General features: G+C 42.0%; 1 protein-coding gene across 7 annotated transcripts in view; it reads left to right on the top strand.

Annotated features, from left to right (window-relative positions):
• HMGB1 (high mobility group box 1) overlaps positions 1-19,328 on the top strand; it is a 126,356-nt gene extending 107,028 nt beyond the window's left edge. For 4 of the 7 annotated variants that reach the window (XM_072795586.1, XM_072795585.1, XM_072795582.1 and 1 more), the window contains 5 exons: positions 10,832-10,889; positions 16,399-16,561; positions 16,787-16,932; positions 17,461-17,635; positions 18,692-19,328. In XM_072795586.1, the coding sequence (XP_072651687.1) occupies positions 16,412-16,561; positions 16,787-16,932; positions 17,461-17,635; positions 18,692-18,868 (648 nt within the window). In that variant the 5' untranslated portion in view covers positions 10,832-10,889; positions 16,399-16,411 and the 3' untranslated portion in view covers positions 18,869-19,328. Of the gene's footprint in view, positions 1-10,831; positions 10,890-14,024; positions 14,202-15,473; positions 15,899-16,398; positions 16,562-16,786; positions 16,933-17,460; positions 17,636-18,691 lie in introns of those variants that run through there. The other 3 variants (XM_072795581.1, XM_072795587.1, XM_072795583.1) reach the window with 3 other exon arrangements.
• The last annotated feature ends 2,180 nt before the right edge of the window (positions 19,329-21,508 follow it).

Here is a 21,508-nt window from a genome sequence, read left to right on the forward strand (position 1 = left end):
TCCCTGCTTAGTGAGGAATCTGCTTCTCCCTCTCCCTCTGTCCCTCCCCCACCTTGTGCTTTCTCTGTCTCTCTCTCAAATAAATAGTCTTTAAAAGGGGGGGGGAGGGTTTCTCTCCCTCTGCCTTTGCCCCTCTCTCCTCTAAAAAATAAAATAAATAAACTCTCATACTCATCCTGATTCCTGGGAGTGGGTAGCAGTCAGTGGGGGATAGTGAGTGAGGAACAAGGTGAAGATCCTTTTTAAAGGAGGGGAAAACAGCACTTCATTTTACCATGGATTCTAGGAGCAGGTTATACAGAAGTTAGTGGCAAAGTCATGATTAGACTCACATCTCTTAATTACTTTCTCCACTTGGTTATATGTAAGCATTTATTCATGAATTGAGTAGCTCCTATAAGCCAGGCTTTAGGCTAAACACTGAGGAAAATGGTGAATAAAGCACACCCTGCCCCAGAAGGACTTACAGAGTTGAAGTGTGGATGGTTGCAGGCCTGGGTGAGAGCATGCCGAGATCAGAAGAGTGGAGTAGGAGCTTTGCAGGGAATGCCACACCCAGGCTTGGGCACAGATCAGGGTAGTAAAGAAAGGCTTCTGGAAGCAGTGACATCTATGATGAAAGACAAGCTGAAGTTGCTTCATTGGAAGATTATCATAACCGAAGGAATTGCAAGTGACTGAGGAAGCATATACATCTCAGGACCTTCCAATGGTTCAAGATGATGAGACCATAGACCATGGGGCTGGAGAAAGGGGCAGATGCTGGCCATGAAAGGCCTAGGATGTTCTGCTAAGGAGTTTGAATTTGAATGTTCTGCAGACAATGGGAAGTTCTGGAGGGATTTTTTAAAGTAGGGATATATTGTGATCATATCATATTTACTTCAGAAGAAAAGCCACCTGGAGTTTTCTAAAGCCAAGACCCAGGGACATTAGATGGTTAGAAATTGTTTAAGTAGACCAAGCTTCAGCTAAAACCGTGGCCTTTGAAATGGACAGAAGTGAGTAAATCAGACGCATAAATGAAAGAGGCAGGATCCACAGAACTTGATGGTTTGTTGATGGTTGGGAGTTAGGGAAAGAGAGGAATCAGTGATGAAATAAGTGGGCTTGGGGGCCAGGATAATTGAGTGGTAAAGCACCATGAGAGGGTGTCCATGGTGAGTGCAGAGGTGAATGAAGTCTCGACTCTTCATGGCTACCCGAAAGTATCACCAAGTTTCTAAGTCATGGTGTACCCAGAACCATAAGGGACTATCTGAATAATGAAATGGATTTTCTGTGTCTCCTTGGCCCACTTACCTTTTTGGCAAAGTGTACTGGGCACTAGCCCTTGGCTAAATTCTCTGACCTATCATCTGTTCCATTAGGATTTCTCCTCACTAAGTTGTAAAGAACATTGGCTTCTTCATTTCCTTTGGAATGTCTCTCATTGTGATTGATGTGTTAGGGTGCCAAAGCAGAGAGTATAAGGAGACATCCATACAAGGTGTCATGGCTTTGGAGCCAGAGAGACCAACTGGGTAAGCCCTAAGCAACCTTAATTCCCTCCTCTGTAAAACAAGGAAAGCATCAACTCCAAGGACTTGCCACAAGAATTATAATGAAATAAAGCATGTCTGGTGTCCAACAGGTGGTAGATGCACAATAAACGTTAATTTCTGCCCCCACAAGCCCCATCCATGGGTACTTAAACAGTCGAAACAATACAGCCTTCCCCTCTAATAAATGCTGCTCTTACCTTTACCATCTTGCTGATAACTGGTTTGCTCCTGTTGCTACTTTTAATTTCTTAGACAATGGAGAGAAAAAGGAGAAAAGGGGAAGGAATCCAAATCCAATTTAGCAACTTTTCTGAGTGGAAGTTTTGCCTGAAAGAGTTCCTTCAAATGCCTTGATATCTGTTAACCTGCAGCTTGTGACAATCATGTGTGTCTATGGTAGCACATTTAAAAAGACTAAGAATACTTGAATGGAGCTGGAATGGCCAGCCAATGGGTAGGACGATAGCTTCTTTTTCTTCATAGGCTGACTTTGCCCCACCACTCTTTGTCCTTGAATCTTACAGTTTGAATATATGATGCGATTGGCATCTCACTTTCAAAAAATGCAGGTTCTTCTGCCTTGAGTCCTCTCCAAATGTTTCAGCTTTTGGAGATATGGATGTAAATTCTTTCTTATTATTCTTCCTGGATATAGATAGCATCTAACTCTTGCATTTATGGCTCACAAACTCCCTCAGGCCACCTTTCTTAGATGTTGGATGGATTTAGGGAACATTTTTGAGTGGAACAGTCTTTGGCGCTGGCTTCCACTTCTACAGCCTCCCCTACCCCTTCTTGGCATTCTTTCTTCTGTTGTCCTAGTAGTTCCTTTTCTAGGCTCATTTGTATTATTTTGCCCCATTAAAAAAAAAAATAAAAGAAAAAAAAAGCACCCTCTGAGAAAGATGAAGTTCACTTTCAGCCACTTGGTTGCTTTGCTTTTTACTGGGATTTTAATAGCTACATAAAATGTTCTTTAAATCTTCTGTCATTAATAAACATAGCTTAGGAAGACAACTTGCCACCATATACTACTTAGGTCAGGATACCATTTCTACCTACCCTACCCACATTTCTGTAGGTAAGGTAAGAAGACACAAAAGGAAAAAGATTGAAGAGACTAATATTCTACCTCTTCTAAAAGAGAGGCTGGAAACCATAAAGGTAGCCTCTCAAAAATCTATTCTTCTGTGTGGGATGAGATTATTAATTTCCTTAGTTACTATTTTTCCCTGAAGTGTTGAAATAAGTGCCTTTTGATGCTTAGGCTTGAGAAAAGCTTGTTCCCCCAAAGCCACTTGGCAAATATAAATCCCAGGAACTCGGTGTTTTAAGCACTGTTTGTGAAGCTGCAACCATTGTTGGGAGAGGAGGGTGGGAAAAGCGTAGAGAGGGTGAGGGAGGGTGGCAGGGCTGGGTGGGGAGGTGGTGGTGACAGTAAAAGGAACTAACAATGGGTGGGAATGACCAAAACACAAGAGAGTAGGTCCTTACAGGGACCTTGCTGGTGGAGCTTGTTTGGCTTTCCTCTTTCTACCACCACCCGGTTCACCTAGGGTACCTACTGGTCCACTTAAATCCTGGAGTACTTTCATGCAAATCTAAACTGGTTTGTTGTTGTTGTTATCGTTCCAAATCTAAAAGCTACATGGAATTCCTTGAATTCAGTAAACACACACTTTGGTGTCAAAGTAGATTTTCTACGCAAGAACAATGCTAACATTTTAGGGGAGTTTATGAGCTTCTGTGATATCTGACAATATGGAGAAAAAAATGTGTGTGAAACTCCAAAAGCAGCTTTGTTGCCACACAAATGCAACCATTTACTATTTTGATTTTAAAGATTTTTAGTAAAATACATGAATTAAAATATGAATATATTTACGAGCTTATGAACTATCACAACCCCTCACCAAGTAAAAAGCTAAAAAGAAAATCTGTTAAGACACAGTTCATAAAAACATTGCCCCAAATAAATGATCAAGATAGGGGCCAACCTAAACAGAATTGAACATGAAGTTGCCAATATCAATTGATTTTGACCAGAAAAATGACAACAAAATACATTTTGCTCCATGTCCCTAAAGTCAACATACTAGAATGTAATTTAATCTGTGAATTTATTAGCAAGGGAATTTTAGATATCATCTCTTAAAATTGAATATCAACAACATGATACGTGTAGACAGAAAGTTGAACCTCATCTTTACGTTCAGTCAATATTGAGTGCCTATGATGGACAAAGTGCTGGAGAAACACGAGGAAGAGAGCATAATATGTGATATGTTTATATAGGTTACAAATAGTATAATGTTAAATAGATTGTTGTCCTATGCACGACACTATAGGACCATTGGAAACTCAGAGTTCCAAAATTAAGGAAAGCTCACCAAGTTGAGAATTATAAAAGATTGGGAAGGGGGGGATTCCCTGGGTGGCTCAGCGGTTTGGCGCCTGCCTTCGGCCCAGGGCACGATCCTGGAGACCCAGGATCGAGTCCCACGTCAGGCTTCCTGCATGGAGCCTGCTTCTCCCTCCTCCTGTCTCTGCCTCTCTCTCTCTCTCTCTCTCTATCACAAATAAAATAAATAAATCTTAAAAAAAAAAAAAAAAAGTTTGGGAAGGTTTTAAAGGACAGGTTGGATTTCAGCAGAGGTGGGGGTAGGACTCCCAGCAAAAGAAACAACGTGACTAGAAGCTCGAAAGAAGGAGAGTACAAGGTCCAGGTTGATTGGAAAATAGGCAAGCAGTGAAGGGAAAGCAGAGAGAAATGTGCTTTGATAGGGAGGGCCCTGAAGGCCAGGTGAGGATCATGTAGTTAATTTAGATGAAAATGTTGTAATTAAATGGAAAGTTTTTAAGCAGTGGTTTTTATGCATTAGGAAAATATTAAAAATACCAGTTTTTCAAGTAATCAAAAATAGACAGCCAACATCTGTTGATCATCTACAGCATTCTAAGCAATTTACATACTAGGCTCAGCTCTTTATGTATATGAGCTAATTTAAACTCAGCTAATTTAATATTCCCTTTTCAAAGGGGAGTATTATCCATTTTACAGGAGCACTTGAGGCTCAGAGAGGTTAATTCACCTGGCTCAAAGTGACACAGCTAGTTAGTGCCACGGCCAGGATTTTTAAACTATGGGGTCTGGTTCCAAACTCTCTTTTCTGAACCACAAAATAACAAACGTCAGAACTAGAGTTAGGACCAATAAAAATGGGGAAAAAAAGGAAATGATTCAAAGTATTGTGACAAAGATGTTAAAGAACTTAATGCGAGGAAAGAACTGGAAGGGGGAATCGCAGACTCCTGGGAAAGCTGGAGTAAGTGGGGAAATCAGAAAGAGGCGTGCTCTAGAGAGTAGGCAGGTGAGCTTGAGAAACTGGTAGGTGGGGGATCCCTGGGTGGCTCAGTGGTTTAGCACTGCCTTCAGCCCAGGGTGTGATCCGGGGGTCTCAGGTCCTGGGGTCTCAGGATCGAGTCCCACATCAGACTCCCTGCATGAAGCCTGCCTCTCTCTCTCATTAATAAATAAATAAATAAAATATTTTTCTTAAAAAAAGAAACTGGTAAGTGGTGGGAGTCCAGGAGAGAGCCTAAGGGTGAAAGGGGAGTTTAGGGTCATTTACCTAGAGATGGGGGTTAAGCCTCAACATGAGGTCACCTAGGTCTCTAAGAGAGAAGAGAAGCAGAAAGCTGACTGGGGACTGAATTATGGGGGGGGAGAAGGACTATCCCCTGAGGAAGACACATCAATAGATTCGAGAGGTAAAAGTTATTTCAAGTAGACTCTGATACTTTTCCTTCCAAGATACCTAATTCTGATTTGTGTTATCAGGGTGGTCACCTTTTGATAACAATGGGGATGCCTTTACTGCAACGCTATGATAAATATGCATGATTTATATATATATATATATATAGTACAGCTACTATATTTATGTGTACACATTGCATATATATATGTGTGTGTGTATTTCTCTTATAGGGAAGAGTTTCTAGAGTAATGAAGTCTGAATTTTTCAAAATGATCTGAATCTTTGAGTCTTTTATTAGCAGATTTCTTATTTAAAAAAATTGATTTTATTTGCTAGTTACAGAAGATATATAAATTGTAGAAAACTGAGGAGTTTAGGGAGAAAACAAAGATAACTTTTTTTTTTTTAGATTTTTAAAATGTATTTACTCATGAGAGACACCGATATAGGCAGAGGGAGAAGCAGGCTTCCTGAGGGGAGCCTGATGCAGGACTCAATCCCCTAGGACCCCAGGATCACGACCTGAGCTGAAGGCAGATGCTTAACCACTGAGCCACCCAGACACCCCAACAAAGATAGCTTTGCACAAGAAAATAAATACTAATAAATAAATAAATCCACCTGGGGCGGTCAATGGGTAAGGTATCTGCCTTCAGCTCAGGTCATGATCCCAGAGTCCTGGGATCCAGCCCCACCCCCATCAACGCCCTCCCCACCCCATGGAGCCCCCACATCAGACTCCCTGCTCATCAGGAAGCCTGCTTCTCCCTCTGCACCACCCCCAATACACGTGCTTTCTTGCTTGCTCGCTCTACACACTCTCTCTCAAATAAAATCGTTTTAAAAAAAGAAAACACTATTAACATTTTTTAGTATATTCTTCCATTCTTTTTTGGATTTACATACACACTTTTTTTTCAAACCAGGGATCCTTCATAAGATATTATTAGTATTTCTCCATGGCATTAAATTTTATATTCATAACAATTAGATGGTAGCATCCTCGTAATTGTCATCATAATGGTGGACCAGAATTTATTTCACCAAGCCCCTGTCATTGGGTATGTAGGTTGTTTCCACGTTATAGATAATGCTGCAGTTAATATTCTTAATCAAACTTTTGCGTTTTTTTACTACTTTCTTATTTTCTAAATACTTCCTAGAAGCAAAATCACTGGTCAAATACCATGAATGCTTCCAAATCAGTTCCACTTCTGAGTGTAGTATCAATTTGCTGGTAGTACTTATGTTAGAATCTACTAAATCGGTTTATCGCCTTCCTACTTCCTCATTCCCATCATTGCAAGTCAAAAGAAAACCTTAGAACAAAGATCAACAGCAACCTTTCAGAAAAAGCATACACTTTTTTTGTTGTTGATTTTTTTAATTAACATCTTCATGAGCAACAGGTATGGGGCAGCAATCACCTTCTCTTTAGCCCCACAAGCCATTCTAAGAGCTCAGTGGTTTTTGTTTATTTATTTGACAGCTTACAGAGGAGAGGGAGATGCAGGCTCCTTGCTGAGCAGGGAGCCAGATGTGGGACTCATCCCAAGACCCTGAGATCAGGACTTGAGATCAGGACCTGAGCTGAAGGCAGACACTTAACTGAGCCACCCAGGCACCTTGCGCTCAGTGTTTTTTAAACAAAATGCCTGGTCCCTCGGGACATGAGGCCACCTTCCCAAGCAGTCCAGCTCCTGATTGGCAGAGGGACTCCTGTGCTTCTGGCCTCTCACTTTCATTAGAGGCCAATCCAAGGTAGGGAATATCATCCCAGGTGAGGATGATATTTATCAGGGCTGCAAGGATGGCTCTCCTGGGCCTGGGTGATTTGCGGGCATCTTCTTTGCATTTCCCAGAGGCCTCTGTCCTGGAGCACTAGTTTCTGTCTTGGGTCTCCCTAGCAGAGCAAAGCCCTCCCTTTTCCTGTCTCCAGAGTCTTTCTCTGGGTTTGGGACAGCCCCACAATCTTGGTGCCAAACTGGTTTGCTGTACTGGGAGGCTGTGGCTGCAGGTGGTGGATGCTAGGCCTGTCTCCCAGCCCTCCCTCCCTCCCTCTTCAGTCCTGTTTGTTCAGTCTGCCAGCAGCACCTGCTCTTGTCATCTAAGGCTGATGGCACCCTTGATGGGAAATGGGGCTTATTGACCATAGCTCTAATGCATGTTTTGCAAACTGTGGGGCCCACTGGTGGGCTGGGAAGTAAATTTAGGATTTTAAGGAAAAAAAGTCAGACTGTATCACAACAGTGGTAGATATTTTTTTAAGAAACTTTTTCTCAAACGTTGTCTATACAAACTATCTTGGTCCCATCCAAAACCCTTGAAAGCCAAAGCTGTAAACTCAAGTCAGGATTCCCATGAGGATGTGGTGGCTACTTAGGTGGGAAAATGTGACCTTATTAAAAATTTTATTAGCTAAGCTAATAACTGGAAGGTCATGTGGCTTAGTGGAGAAAACTTTAGCTTTGGGGTCAGAACTGGGTCAATATTGTTGCTTTCTCGCAACAATAAAGAGATAAATAATAATATCAATTTGCTGGTAGTATTTATATTAGAATATATTAAATTTCTCTTGAGCCTCCTTGTCATTTTTAAAAAATAAAACACAATGAAAAATAAATAATTAAAAAAAAAAAAGCAATAAGCATCCTGACCTGTAGGCTCACTGTGGAGGATTAAATGAAATCTATGTGTAGTGCTCAGTACATAGGAGACACATGATAAATAAAGCTTATTTTTTCTAGTCTTTTGTCTAGGCCATAAGACATCCTCTGCAGCATAGCCAGACTCCTCCTTCATTCCTCATCAAGAATATGTGCTACCTATGATATCACCCAAGATGGTTCCATTTCTCACCCGAGGAACCCCTCTGCTTCAGTTTCCTACTCCCTGTGTTCTCTGTGATAACAAGTGTTTCCTATGAAAGGAATCCCTAATCAAGAAAATTGCAGAATCACAAGTCAGAGCCATAATTTAATAAGGACCCAACTCAGGACATGCAGGCTCAAGTGTCTACCCCTGTAGACAGGCCAGGCAGGTAGCATGAGTGGATAAAAAGTCAAGTAGAAAGCTTAGGTAGTGGTGGGGATTGTGGCTAACTACAGGACATATGCCCCCATTAAGGAGGCAGCCACTATTCATGCTGCAAGATTGTCACTCTATCGAAATGTGGATGCAAGCTTTTCAGATCTCTTATTTTTCAAAAGAAGCCAAATATCTGGATTTCTTTAACGTGGAAAAAATCCAACTTTTAAAAACACTGTGTTAGCCAAATGAAACATCCGTGCATCAGATAAGGCCAGAGGCCTGCCAGTTTGCACTCTGACCTAACCTTTATGGCTCACCTGCTTTATTGCAGTCACCCCAGGCTCTAAAGAAAAACCTCCCAAGGTACCCTTGGGAAGTGCTCTTAATATTATTTTATACCAAAAATGCACTGTATGCACATAATATATAATTCCAATAATAGATGAGATTTCCACCTACTGAAGAGGAAGGCCACCATTGTCACAAGGTGTTCAACATGAGGGGCAACAGCAGGATAGGACTGGACAAAATTAGCTAGTAGGTAGAGTTCTGTTATCCCCTTCTATGTTCATTTGGTTAGCCAAAACCACTCAGAAAACGTTTATTCCTTTTTATAAAAGATAGCTATAAGTCACATACAATTCAGTGATTTTTGGTATAGGCACAGGGTTATACAACCATTACTATAATCTGATTTTAGAACATTTTTGTCCTCCTAAAAACAGCCCCATAACCAGTAGCATCACTCCCCTTCTTCCAACTCACTTTCAACTCCTCGCTACCACTAATCTACTTTCCATCTTTATAAATTTCTGTATTCTGGACATTTCATGTGAATGGAATCCAATGTGGCCTTTGGCCCCTGGCTTTTTTCACTTAGCCTAATGTTCCCAAGGTTCATCCATGCTGTAGCATGAATGAGTCCTTCACTTCCCCCATTGCCAATAATATCCAGCCACATAGATGTACCACATTTCATTTATCCACTCATCAGTTGATGGGCATTTGGGTTGTTTCCACTTTTTGACTATTACAAATAAGGCTGCTGTGAACATTTATGGCAAGTTTTTGTGTGGACATGTTTTTGTTTCTCTTGGATATATACCTAGGAGTGGGAATTGCTGGGTTATATGGTAATTCTGGATTTAACCTTTGTTTTCCAAAACAGCTGCAGCATTTTACATGCTCACCAGCCGTGTATGACATTTCCAGTTTCCCCACATCCTCACCCACACTTGCTGTCATCTTTTTCCTTATAGCCATCCTCGTAGGTGTGTTAAAACATTTATTCTTAAGGTTTATGACACTTTCAATACAGCAGCTGAATTTGGTCTGTTGATGTGCATCTTGAGATCAAGACCTAAAATAGTGATCTTTTTTTAATTGAGATCATCATTTTATAAAAGTTTTACTAATAAAGTTTCCCCTCTGCATGTATACCATTCTTTTAGTAGCCATAGAAAAGGTATCTTTTTAAGAAAAGGTATGATATCTCTTTCTTATCAGTGAAATATTCCAATTCTAGAGAGATTATTGGTATACATTAGCTTCAGGACTGTTTTCTCTGCCTCGGCCATCAGTGCAACCCAGCGATGAAGCCACTGCATTCCCCACCTGCAAGTCACATTCAGACAAAACTCAGGCTGGAGCAGAAGTATTTAAGCAATTCCAGACCAGGTTCTCCTGATTCCACACACTGACAAATATACCACCACTTCTCTGCCCTCCACCTCAAGTCTTGTTTTGTGCCTATCCTGCAACATCCTTTCAAGTTAGATAAGGTATCAGTCCTAAGTAAGAGTTGGGGAAATGGAGCACAGAGCTTAGGGGGCTACCCAGAAGTCCCTACGTGGTGGATTGGGAGGCTTGGAAATCAGTGGCCTAGCTTGTAGTCCAGACTTCACAAACATGTCTCTTTCTGAATTCCTCTTTTCTTTATTTTCAGCACCCCCCAAAAAATTGTTTTTTTCATGAAAAAAAAATTTTAAGTATGTATGATCTGTAATATGGTTGACCTCATCAGACATTTTGGTTTATTGCTCTTACTCCTTTTCAGAACCTGGCCCTTTTCAGGAAGGAGAGAAAATAAGAGAACTCACCTAGCTTGACTTTAGCACTGGGGAAAAATCAGTATCCTTCAGTCAAAGACTTAACAGCCCCATCTGCATTTTATGTTTTTTTTTTTTACATTAGAATTAAGTTTTAAATACCTGTTAGAAGCAACCTTTGGGCAGACATTCTTGCAGTTTTCTGTGATAAATTCTTATTTGGCTTGCCATAGTTCACTATATCCAAGAAGGAGTAACCTTGGCCTATTTGGAAACTGCTAAATGCTGAAAATGTATGTGTTTATCTAAATTCAAGATCCGCTCCAGCCCAACCCCATGTCCCCCTTTTTAAATTATAAGAATGAGGTGCAATTGGCATCTGCCTCAAACTTAGTATCCTAACATTTACTTACTACTTATTATTCTATTTTCCTGCCTTCTGATTTAGAGAGACCCAAATGCTTATCTCCAAAGATGGAAGAGGAAGATTAAAACAATAATTTGCAGTAAGTACTCTTTCAGCTGTTAATTCATTTATTCAGCAGACTTTATTTAGTGCTTATAGATGCCAGGCACCCTGCTAGGTGCTAGGGTCCCTGCCTTCAAAGACTGCAGTGCAATAGGACAAACAGGCATATAACTGGATAAGTGCACTTGTGAACACAGTAATTAATGTGCAGAATATTATGGGATTGCAGAAGAGAGGGGTTTCACCTGTCCTAGAGGAGATTGAGGCGGCTTCAGGAAGGATATAAACTATATTAATGAAGATCTGTAATTCAGTCAGCTAAATCAGGTAGGGAGAGAGTGTCAGTCTTTTTGAATTAGCTATCTTTGTAATTTAGGACAAAACACCCACTAACTCTAAAGTAAAATATATGCCAATTCCTGGTGGACTCGTGTTAAAGAAGGAAGGGGTTTAACATCATGAATAAGTGAACATCAAGGTTGCGGAATTAGAGCTAGAAGTTTAGGATTTACTTAAAAATTTCTTTCCCGGGATCCCTGGGTGGCGCAGTGGTTTAGCGCCTGCCTTTGGCCCAGGGCACGATCCTGGAGACCCAGAATCGAATCCCACGTCGGGCTCCCGGTGCATGGAGCCTGCTTCTCCCTCTGCCTATGTCTCTGCCTCTCTCTCTCTCTCTGTGACTATCATAAATTTAAAAAAAAAAATTTCCTTCCCTGCCTAAATCATGGAAAAAACAAATATGAGAAATTCTGTGCCTATAAGTGGAACTTTTTATATTCTTCTCTCTGACGTGGCTTCTGTTACACTTAGGAATATGTAAAGGCATCATCACTAGAATGAATGAAAATTAGTATTGAGACTAGGATTTTTAAAAAAAAAAAGCTTAATTAGATTTGCAACCACTGCCCTCATATAAAATTAAAATAATCGAGAAAAAAATCAAGTTTAATTGCACTTGATGTTTTCTAAGTCATGGGTTTGAAGGGATCAGCATGACATAATCTGAAACCTTTGAACAAAAAGTTTAATCTTTACAACCCTGTGATCACCTCCATTTGATAGCTGAGAGAATTGAAGCACAAAGTGATTTAAAAAAAAACTTGCCTACAATTATACAGCTAAGTAGCACAGCTGGGATTTGAACCCAGTTCTAGTTGAACCCAGTGTCTATCCCTCACCATATCATTCTGCTTAAATAGAAACCTGTGTGGGCTCATTGCTTTCCTGTGGTTCTGTGATCGTGAACTTAGCCTGGGAAGCAAGCTATTAGAGAAAACTGGTAAAAGTGTGTGGTTGGGACAAAGCAAATCCAACATTGCTCCTGCAAAATATTGGTGGTAACGTCTTCAAATAATAGTCAAATTTTAGTATCATGGATGCCATTTAAAACGTCAACGATTTTTATGAATATTTTGTAATATAGGCCCTGAGAATGTGAAGCAGAATTGAAGTAAATGTCTAGATTTGAATAGAGCGCAAAATTTGATTCATAGGGAAAGTAGACAAGAGTAAATACATGTGAAGATAATAATATAAAAGCTACCTTGAGATGTTTACTTTTTAAATAGCGCTCTTACGTTATACTAGTTTATATATCCTTTAATATTATACTCATTTTCATATGCATGTGCCATGTATTGTCCACTCAGTGAGACTATAATCCCTGAGACCAGTCATGTATTTTTTTTAAAAAAAAGGAGTAAGCATTAAAACCATAGGTCACGAAAGGTTATCTAAGCCTATTCTCAAACAGTTTAATAAATGGGAGCAAATACATTAGGTTATGGATGCTTTGAGTAGATACAAGAAATGAATTAACATAATAAAATGATTTGTTTTTAACTTTGATCTATTACATTGGGAGGAATTGGCTGGTGGATTTAGAAGTATTATAAACACACCATTAGAGAGTGAAAAAGGGGAAGTCTGTTATAACTGAACAGGGGTGTGGTCTGCTTAGGCTAAGGAGGAATAGATAATCGTTTCATAAAAGACCAATAGAACTATAGTCTTCAGAACTGACCATTATAGCTAGTACATTTTCTTTACAGACATAGTAAGTATGTCTATTAATACCAGCCAGCTTGGCGAGTTAGAGAAACCACAGCCTGTGGATTTGGGCATATGCACTCTCTGCCTGCATCTAATCCTCCGGGTAACAATATACGTACAACTGCTGTAATCCTAGAGCAGTTACATGGATGCACTAAGTGGTGTGATGGGAGAGAAAGATAGCATCACAAGGATTCGTTTGATTATAACAGTAATCCACACCAAGTCAAATAAAATAGCCAAACAGGCAAAAATGTGGTCTCTAATGAATTTGCTAATTCTAGCAGGCCCTCACAAACATTTCCTGCTAGAGTACCCCATATCAAAACGAAGTAGCTGTGCTTTAATTACATGGGATAATTATTTGATTTCCAGGAAGTTAAGACAGTGCTTTGTATTTAAATAAAAAGTTCTAGACATGCTGTGAAACTCGATCAAACCAAGAAAAAGAGTGAAACTGAATGCCTGTTCAGTGAGTCAAGATTTCAGCTGCTCAGCAAGCTTGACGTTACGGCTTATGAGCCCAGAAATGGGGTATTTTAAAACCGGCTGACTGGATCATGTCACTTTGCTGCAGGAAAAGCCCTACCTTTCCAGAGATCTCAAGTGTAATGCAACCATATGCTGTTGAGGGGCTCGAATCTTGGCTGCCTTTGCCCCTCTGCACTAGCCGATACCCCAATTTTCAGGGGACGTGATCTCAAACTGTCGCACTCACTTTTGAAGGTCTGTTAAAATTCTGGGGCCTCTTATTTCAATGGCTTTGGAAGTGAGTTTGGGGTAAGAAGGGGGGGGGAGGCCTGTGAGTGTCTCTTTTGCCTGAGGAGTTGGGGACACTTGTGGAAAAGTCAGGCACTTTTCGCTCCGGCGGCCGCTCCGGTGTGGGGCTGGCTTGGGTTAGACACATGCACACATACACCATAGAGCTCTGCTTTCCCGTAGCAGCTGCTGCCTCTGCCTCTGCCTCTCCCGCCTCAGCCTCTTTGCCCGGCATACACACACATTCAGATTTGCGCGCTGTTTCAATCCTTGATGACGTGTCCCCGGAGACAGCCAATAGCAAACGGGCTCTGGTCAGGACAATGGGAGGTATCGGGCCAATGAGCGAGCCCCGTGAGTTGGCGGTAGCCAATAGGAGCCGCGCTGGCTGGAGAGTAATGTTACAGAGCGGAGAGAGTGAGGAGGCTGCGTCTGGCTCCCGCTCTCACAGCCATTGCAGTACATTGAGCTCCATAGAGACAGCGCCGGGGCAAGTGAGAGCCAGACGGGCACTGGGCGACTCTGTGCCTCGCTGAGGGTGAGTCTGGGGCAGCGCCGCGGCGGGGAGAGCGCCTCCGGCAGCTCCCCACCCCGCGCGGTGGCCGGATCCCCGCGGCCGGGAGCCGGCGGGTCAGGATCCACACAAAGGCAAATGAGGGGGGACCGTGGGGGGAACTGCGCACGGAGCGAGCCTCTTCTCGGGCGCCGGGAGCCCTGCCCCGCGCCGGAACCCCGGCCCACAGGCTGCCTGAGGCGCTGCGAACCCCGAGCCCCGCGAGTTTCCACCCCCGGCGGCGTCCGCGCTGACTGGCGCAAAAAAAATTTTTTTTAATTAAAAAAATTTTTTTCAACGTGTTTTGGGCCCCCGGGCCGAGTGTTCGAGCGGCCGGCGTGCGCGGGGGGCGGCGGGCGGCGGGGCCGGCGGCGGGAGGGCAGGCGGGCGGGCGGACAGGCGGGCAGGCGGCGGCGCTTCCACGGGCTGCATTGGCCGCCGCAGAGAGCCGGGCGCCGGCGGCGAGCGCGGGCGGGCGGGCGGGCGCTGCGGGCGAGGCGGCGCGGTGGGCCGGGGGCGGCGGCGCGGGGCCGAGCCCGCCGGCCTGTGCCCGGGCGCGGCGGCGGCGGTGGCGGCGGCGGCGGCGGCGGCTCGGCGGCGGGGGGAGCGGCGCCGCTGCGCTCGCTGGAACATGGCTGACTCGGCCCGGCGCTGCTGGCTGGAGAGAAAACAAGGCGGGCGGGAGCGGGCGGGGGACCTGGGCGCAGCAGTTCCGAGGCAACTTTTTTTTCCTCTCTAACCAGCCCCGCGTTCTCCGTGCGGGGGCGGCCGGGGCGCGCGGGCCCACGCCGAGGGGGCCGGGGAGCGGCGGGCCGGTGGGCGCCTCCCGGGGCGGCCCCCTCCCCCGCGGGCCGGGAGGGGGAGGGTCCGGGCCCGCGCGCCCCCCGCCCCTCCCCCCCGGCTGTAATGGCCGAGTGTGTGCGCCAGAGCGCGGCGCGCACCCCGCCCGCCTGCGCTCACACTCACACACTCGCTCACACACACACACACACACACACACACACACAAAGGGAAGGAGCCATATTCTCGCTCGCGCTCGCCCTCGCGGCGGCGGCGGCGGCGGCGGCGCAGGCGGGGAAGACGCGCAGCGGCCATTCCGTGCGCGGCGGCCCCGGCGGCCGCGGGCGGAGCCAGCCCCCATTTCGAGCGGGGCTTCTCCCTCCGCCGAGCTGACAAAATGGGGGAGGCCTGCGGGGCCTGCGCCGGCGGGCAGACGGGCGGGCGCACGTGGCGGGGCCGGCGCGGGCGGCCCGAGGCCTGGAGGCTGGGCCGCGGCCCCGCGGCGGCTCGGCCGCCCCGCCGCCACCGAAGTTCGGGGGGTGGGGGCCGAGTGGCGGGAAGGTGTGCGGCGCCCGCCTCGAGCGGCGCCCCGACTTCCACAGATTATTAAAAAAATACTCCCCTGGTGGCTGGGGGGGGCAGGCAGAGCAGCGAGCAGGAGTGGCTTTTGTCCCTCATCCTTGTTTACTCGAAGAAACTTCAGACCGGACGTGTTTAGTCAGAACTGAAATACATCTCGGGGCCAAACCGATAGGAAACGAGGCTGCCTCGCGGTGGCAGCCGCACAAATACCGCCGCCACCCCCCGGCCTGGGTCCGAGCCGGAGCTTCCTACGCCTCCCTCCTCCCAGCAAAGTTTTGTGCGGAGAGTATTTTTAAAAGTGCCTATTGGGAAAACTTCAGGTAGACGGTGACTTAGGCCCATGATTTGGAAAAAGTCTACCCACAGAGCTCCTGTCCATGTGTATTCCTTCTGTGATGCAGATCCTCGAGCCGGCAGCGTTAGTTTTGTGGTCTTTGGTTTTGGGGATTAAACATGGTTTTGTACGTTTAAAAAGTTTCTAAGTGACCGGTTAGGTGTTCATTTAGAGCAGATACAGGCAGATGAGTAACGAATACCGTATGAGGATGCCCTTGTGTCTACACTTTTTTGAGCTCACACTGAAGGACTGGTTTTTTTGTCGTCGTTGTTGTTGTTGTTGTTTTGTTTTGCTTGGCATAGCCTCTTCTAGGAATTGGCCATCACTGCCATTTTCTTGTTTAGGATTGTTTAGGAGGCTAATGTCACTGCTATGTTAAATAATCAATACTTTGGTTTTCATTCACTCCCCCACGAAGTTGAAGTGCTCTTAAAGTGCCATAATTTCATTGCTAACGTCAAACATTACTTTATCTCTTTTTAGAAAATAATTAAACATGGGCAAAGGAGATCCTAAGAAGCCGAGAGGCAAAATGTCATCATATGCATTCTTTGTGCAAACTTGCCGAGAGGAGCACAAGAAGAAGCACCCAGATGCTTCAGTCAACTTCTCAGAGTTTTCTAAGAAGTGCTCAGAAAGGTGGAAGGTAAGGGGGCTTGAAAAATATTAAGGAGGTGATTTTTTTTAATGTTAAATCCAAATTAAGATTTTTTAAAAGCGTGGGTGCCATTTGCATAACATGAGTAGTGATGTTTAGAACAGGCTGCAGGATAACCAGCAAAGAGAGTAGTTTTAGTCTTTATACTTCAATACTTTGAGGACAATTTAAGATTTCATTATCTACTTAAGTTTACAAATAATTCTTTTGTAGACCATGTCTGCTAAAGAGAAAGGAAAATTTGAAGACATGGCTAAGGCGGACAAGGCCCGTTATGAAAGAGAAATGAAAACTTATATCCCCCCTAAAGGGGAAACAAAAAAGAAGTTCAAGGATCCCAATGCACCCAAGAGGCCTCCGTAAGTATCTTGCCAAGGAGGGTTTTTGTTTTTTTTTTTTTTTTTTTTTTTTCAAGGAGGGTTTTGCATTGGAATAAGATAGAAATTTTAGCAAGCCACCTTGTGGGTTTAGAGTGTAAAATCAAAGTTTCTTACCTGGTAAGTGTCTCACATTGGTATATTTGAATATTGCAAGTAAAATTCCTGTCGAATGGGAGTTTTTAGCCAGAGCGTTTGGATTAGACACTTGCCTCCTTCACTTAATATATCTTCTAAATGTAACATTCTTTTGTTTAGAAATATCTATCTGAAATACTTAGTGATTTGCAGAGCTGTTTCTGGAGCTTTAACATTTATCAATAGTACACATTCAAGTAGTAATAGCTAGTTGATAAGTTAAATAGCTGCAAATTAAACTTTGGTTATGAAGGACATTAGGCATACAATATCCACACCCTGTTGGGTACCTGGTAGAAATTAGAAGCGGCTTTTATAGAACAGTACAATTAGATAGTAAACTTAAAATCCTAAAATTAAATTTCTTTTTAGCTCGGCCTTTTTCTTGTTTTGTTCTGAGTATCGCCCAAAAATCAAAGGAGAGCATCCCGGCCTATCCATTGGTGATGTTGCAAAGAAACTGGGAGAGATGTGGAATAACACTGCTGCAGATGACAAGCAGCCTTATGAAAAGAAGGCTGCTAAGCTGAAGGAAAAATATGAAAAGGTAAGAAGTATGGATTTGTTCGGTGCAGTGATGAAAAGGTATGTCAGATGTAGATTGTTCTTGGTAGCTCATTTCAATTTCTCATTTTCTTGTGGAATTCTAAGTAAGTTTGGGGTGTAATGCAGTTTTTAGATTAACAACTACATTCAGTATGCTAGTGACTGTAGTCTTAATTCTTTTCCATCTTTCAAAGAGTACAAAAGATCAAATTGTTACTTTTTTTTTTTTTAATTGGGTTCAAAGGCATACACTTGAGCTGGTTGTTTGCGTTCTCTAGTACTTCCAAATTTGTGAAAATTTTGGTGGTCACTTTGAGTCAGATGATTACCTACGTTAAATTATAAGACATGCATCATAAATATATTCTGGGCAAAGTAATACAGACTGTGTATCCTTCGTAAACCTACCCTAAAACACTTACTTTACTTAAATAACAAAAATCCCAATTTAATTAAAAAGAAAAGTTAAAAGTCTGTTGATCTATGTAGTAAGTTGATAAAGAGAAAGCTATGGCTCCTATACTTTGAGTTGGAATATTAAGTTGCATTTTAGCTTATTTAGTTATCTGGGAAAATGTTGATTTGTAGATGTTTCTGAACATGACTGCATGCTTACTGGCAAATTACCTTTTTTTTTTTTTTTAAGACAAAATTTTCTATTGTGAATTAGGGTCTGATATAAACCTGTAGAATGCTGTTTTGCATTCAGAAGGTGGCAGTGTCTACCCTTTAATCAAAGTCTACATTCTAGTTTTAATAAAGTTAGGATGTGATACATAATTGTACTTCAGTGAGGCATAACACTGCAAAAACTAGAGTGTGTCATTCCATGAGTTATAGATCATTAATTGCAACTATCTCCTAGTATTTTTATTTGCTTTCCTCAGTCCTACTTACATACGGAATTGGGGTGAGTGTATAGATACATGGTATTTTTGTGTAATTGAGATCTTGATGTTTTCCTTGAGTTTTCCTCAAATTCAGTGTTACTTTTCTTTCTCCCCTTACTTAACTGTTTTGTCTTTTCTTCCACTTTCTCCTGCCTTTATCTTGGAAGGATATTGCTGCGTACCGAGCTAAAGGAAAGCCTGATGCGGCAAAAAAGGGAGTTGTCAAGGCTGAAAAGAGCAAGAAAAAGAAGGAAGAGGAGGAAGACGAGGAGGATGAAGAGGATGAGGAGGAGGAAGAAGATGAAGAAGATGAAGATGAAGAAGAAGATGATGATGATGAATAAGTTGGTTCTAGCGCAGTTTTTTTTTCTTGTCTATAAAGCATTTAACCCCCCTGTACACAACTCACTCCTTTTAAAGAAAAAAATTGAAATGTAAGGCTGTGTAAGATTTGTTTTTAAACTGTACAGTGTCTTTTTTTGTATAGTTAACACACTACCGAATGTGTCTTTAGATAGCCCTGTCCTGGTGGTATTTTCAATAGCCACTAACCTTGCCTGGTACAGTATGGGGGTTGTAAATTGGCATGGAAATTTAAAGCAGGTTCTTGTTGGTGCACAGCACAAATTAGTTATATATGGGGATGGTAGTTTTTTCATCTTCAGTTGTCTCTGATGCAGCTTCTACGAAATAATTGTTGTTCTGTTAACTGAATACCACTCTGTAATTGCAAAAAAAAAAAAAAGTTGCAGCTGTTTTGTTGACATTCTGAATGCTTCTAAGTAAATACAATTTTTTTTATTAGTATTGTTGTCCTTTTCATAGGTCTGAAATTTTTCTTCTTGAGGGGAAGCTAGTCTTGCTTTTGCCCATTTTGGATCACATGGATTATTACAGTGTTTATCTTTTCATATAGTTAGCTGATAGAAAGCTTTTGTCTGCACCCTGCATATTCATGATGAGGGTAATAAAAGTCGAATTGAGACAGTTTTCATCCATAACTGAAACTCAAATCTTGATCAATTGATACCAGATCTCACATAGCCCGGTCACATTTATAAAGTGAAGAGTAACCAGTCTATTCACAGCATGGGATTAGTAGAATCAATCATTTTGAAAGTCTGTCCTTGAAGGACTAAGAAAAGTATGTTCTAATCTTTACATGAGGACTCTACATTCTTTAACTCCCATTACCATGTAATGGCAGTTATATTTGCAGTTCCCACATTAAAGAAGACCTGAGAATGTATCCCCAAAAGCGTGAGCTTAAAATACAAGACTGCCATATTAAATGTTTTGTTGACATTAGTCCCAGCAAAGGCTCTGGAAAACAGAAAAAAAAAAAAAAAAGTGCTGGCTGTAAATGTCTTCTATTTATCTAAATGTGGATTTCTAAGGAAACTTGACTCTCCATTAAAGGTATTTTTAATTAATTGGGCCAACTTCTAAAATGTATGCCACATTTAAAATCAGGTATATTTTCCTATATTAGAGTTTGCTCCTTTAAGTCAAATAGACGTAAAGGAAGAAGACCCTTAAAACTTGGTATTTCAGTATGATTTATCTGATTTGAATTTGATTTTTCTTACAAAACCCAAACTCATTCATTAGAGTCATGTTTATCTACTTAGCAGTTTAGGGAACAATTTGGCAATTTTGTGGTTTTTTGAGATTATCGTTCTCTTAAAGTGCCAGTGTTTTAAAATAGCGTTCTTGTAATTTTACACGCTTTTGTGATGGAGTGCTGTTTTGTTATATAATTTTGACTTGGATTCTTTCCATTTGCATTTGTTTATGTAATTTCAGGAAGAATACTGAACATCTGAGTCCTGGATGATACTAATAAACTAATAATTGCAGAGGTTTTAAATATTAGTTAAATGGCTTTCGCTTAAGATTTTAAGATTTTGTTATATACATATTTTCATATTTTCAGTAGTATCTCTTAGCAACACCATTTAAGCAAGTATAAGGTCTGGCAAAGTTTTTCCCTGTAAAAATACTTGGTTTATAAATAGGTTAATGATAACAATTTTTGTCAAACTGTTCTCAGGGGATTTTATATATATATATATATATTTATATGTATATATATAGATAGATGCAGAAAAATTAAATTTACTTTCAGAATGCTGGGTTAAACAAGATAGTTTTTCAAAACAAGGCATGTGCAATTAAAAAATGTGATGATAAGTCTATCAGTTTTCTAAATCCATGGAGGACCTCCATAGAAAGGCCATGATTGTGTAAAAATTAAGCAAGTTTTTAGTCCAGAGGAGCAAGTCCCTATCCTTACATGGATGTTTCTGCTTCTAGCTATAGCACAACTGTCAACATCTGTTGCTAGTAAGTGATCCAATTAAAAGTGAATTCTGCCTCAAGGAAACTTGTAACTTTAGTGTGTCATGACAACTACCAGTTTCTTAAGATGTTGAGAATGGGAATGGAGTTTTTTTGTGTTAACTGGCTTCAGATCTTGACAGAAAAAAAAACCACCTCTTCAATCTGGAAACTAATACAGTTCTCTGTATTAGTTCTCGCAGTATCCCTAGGGCTTGAAATTTTAGGTAGTTTAGTGTAAAGCCTTGGGATGATTTGTTAAAGTTAATGTATAGCAACTATCTTAATGTTCAGAAATAGTTACAGTACTCTGGGGATAAAGGTTTTCTAAATCAAACCAGTATAAATTTTAGTATTAAGTTTTGGGCAGTTAAACCAATATGGTTTAAAACCTAACTAAATCTCAATTCCCTAACTTTCCTTTGTAGAGGTTGGGCACTATGGCAGATTGGTCGCTGTAATCTTCCATCAAGGTGTTGATATTTGCTATAGTTACTCATTTTCTTAGAGTGAAATCTTAAAAGAAAAGTTTTTTTGTGCCCTGTGCACCACAGGGATGAAAAATACTTGGGTAGCAGTGGCCATTTGACAAATATTTCCCTCACTGCTTAGAGAATTTTAAGTATTGCTCAGATGTTAGGGTA

This window comes from Canis lupus, chromosome 24, assembly GCF_048164855.1.
Source record: "Canis lupus baileyi chromosome 24, mCanLup2.hap1, whole genome shotgun sequence".
Lineage (NCBI taxonomy): Eukaryota > Metazoa > Chordata > Mammalia > Carnivora > Canidae > Canis > Canis lupus.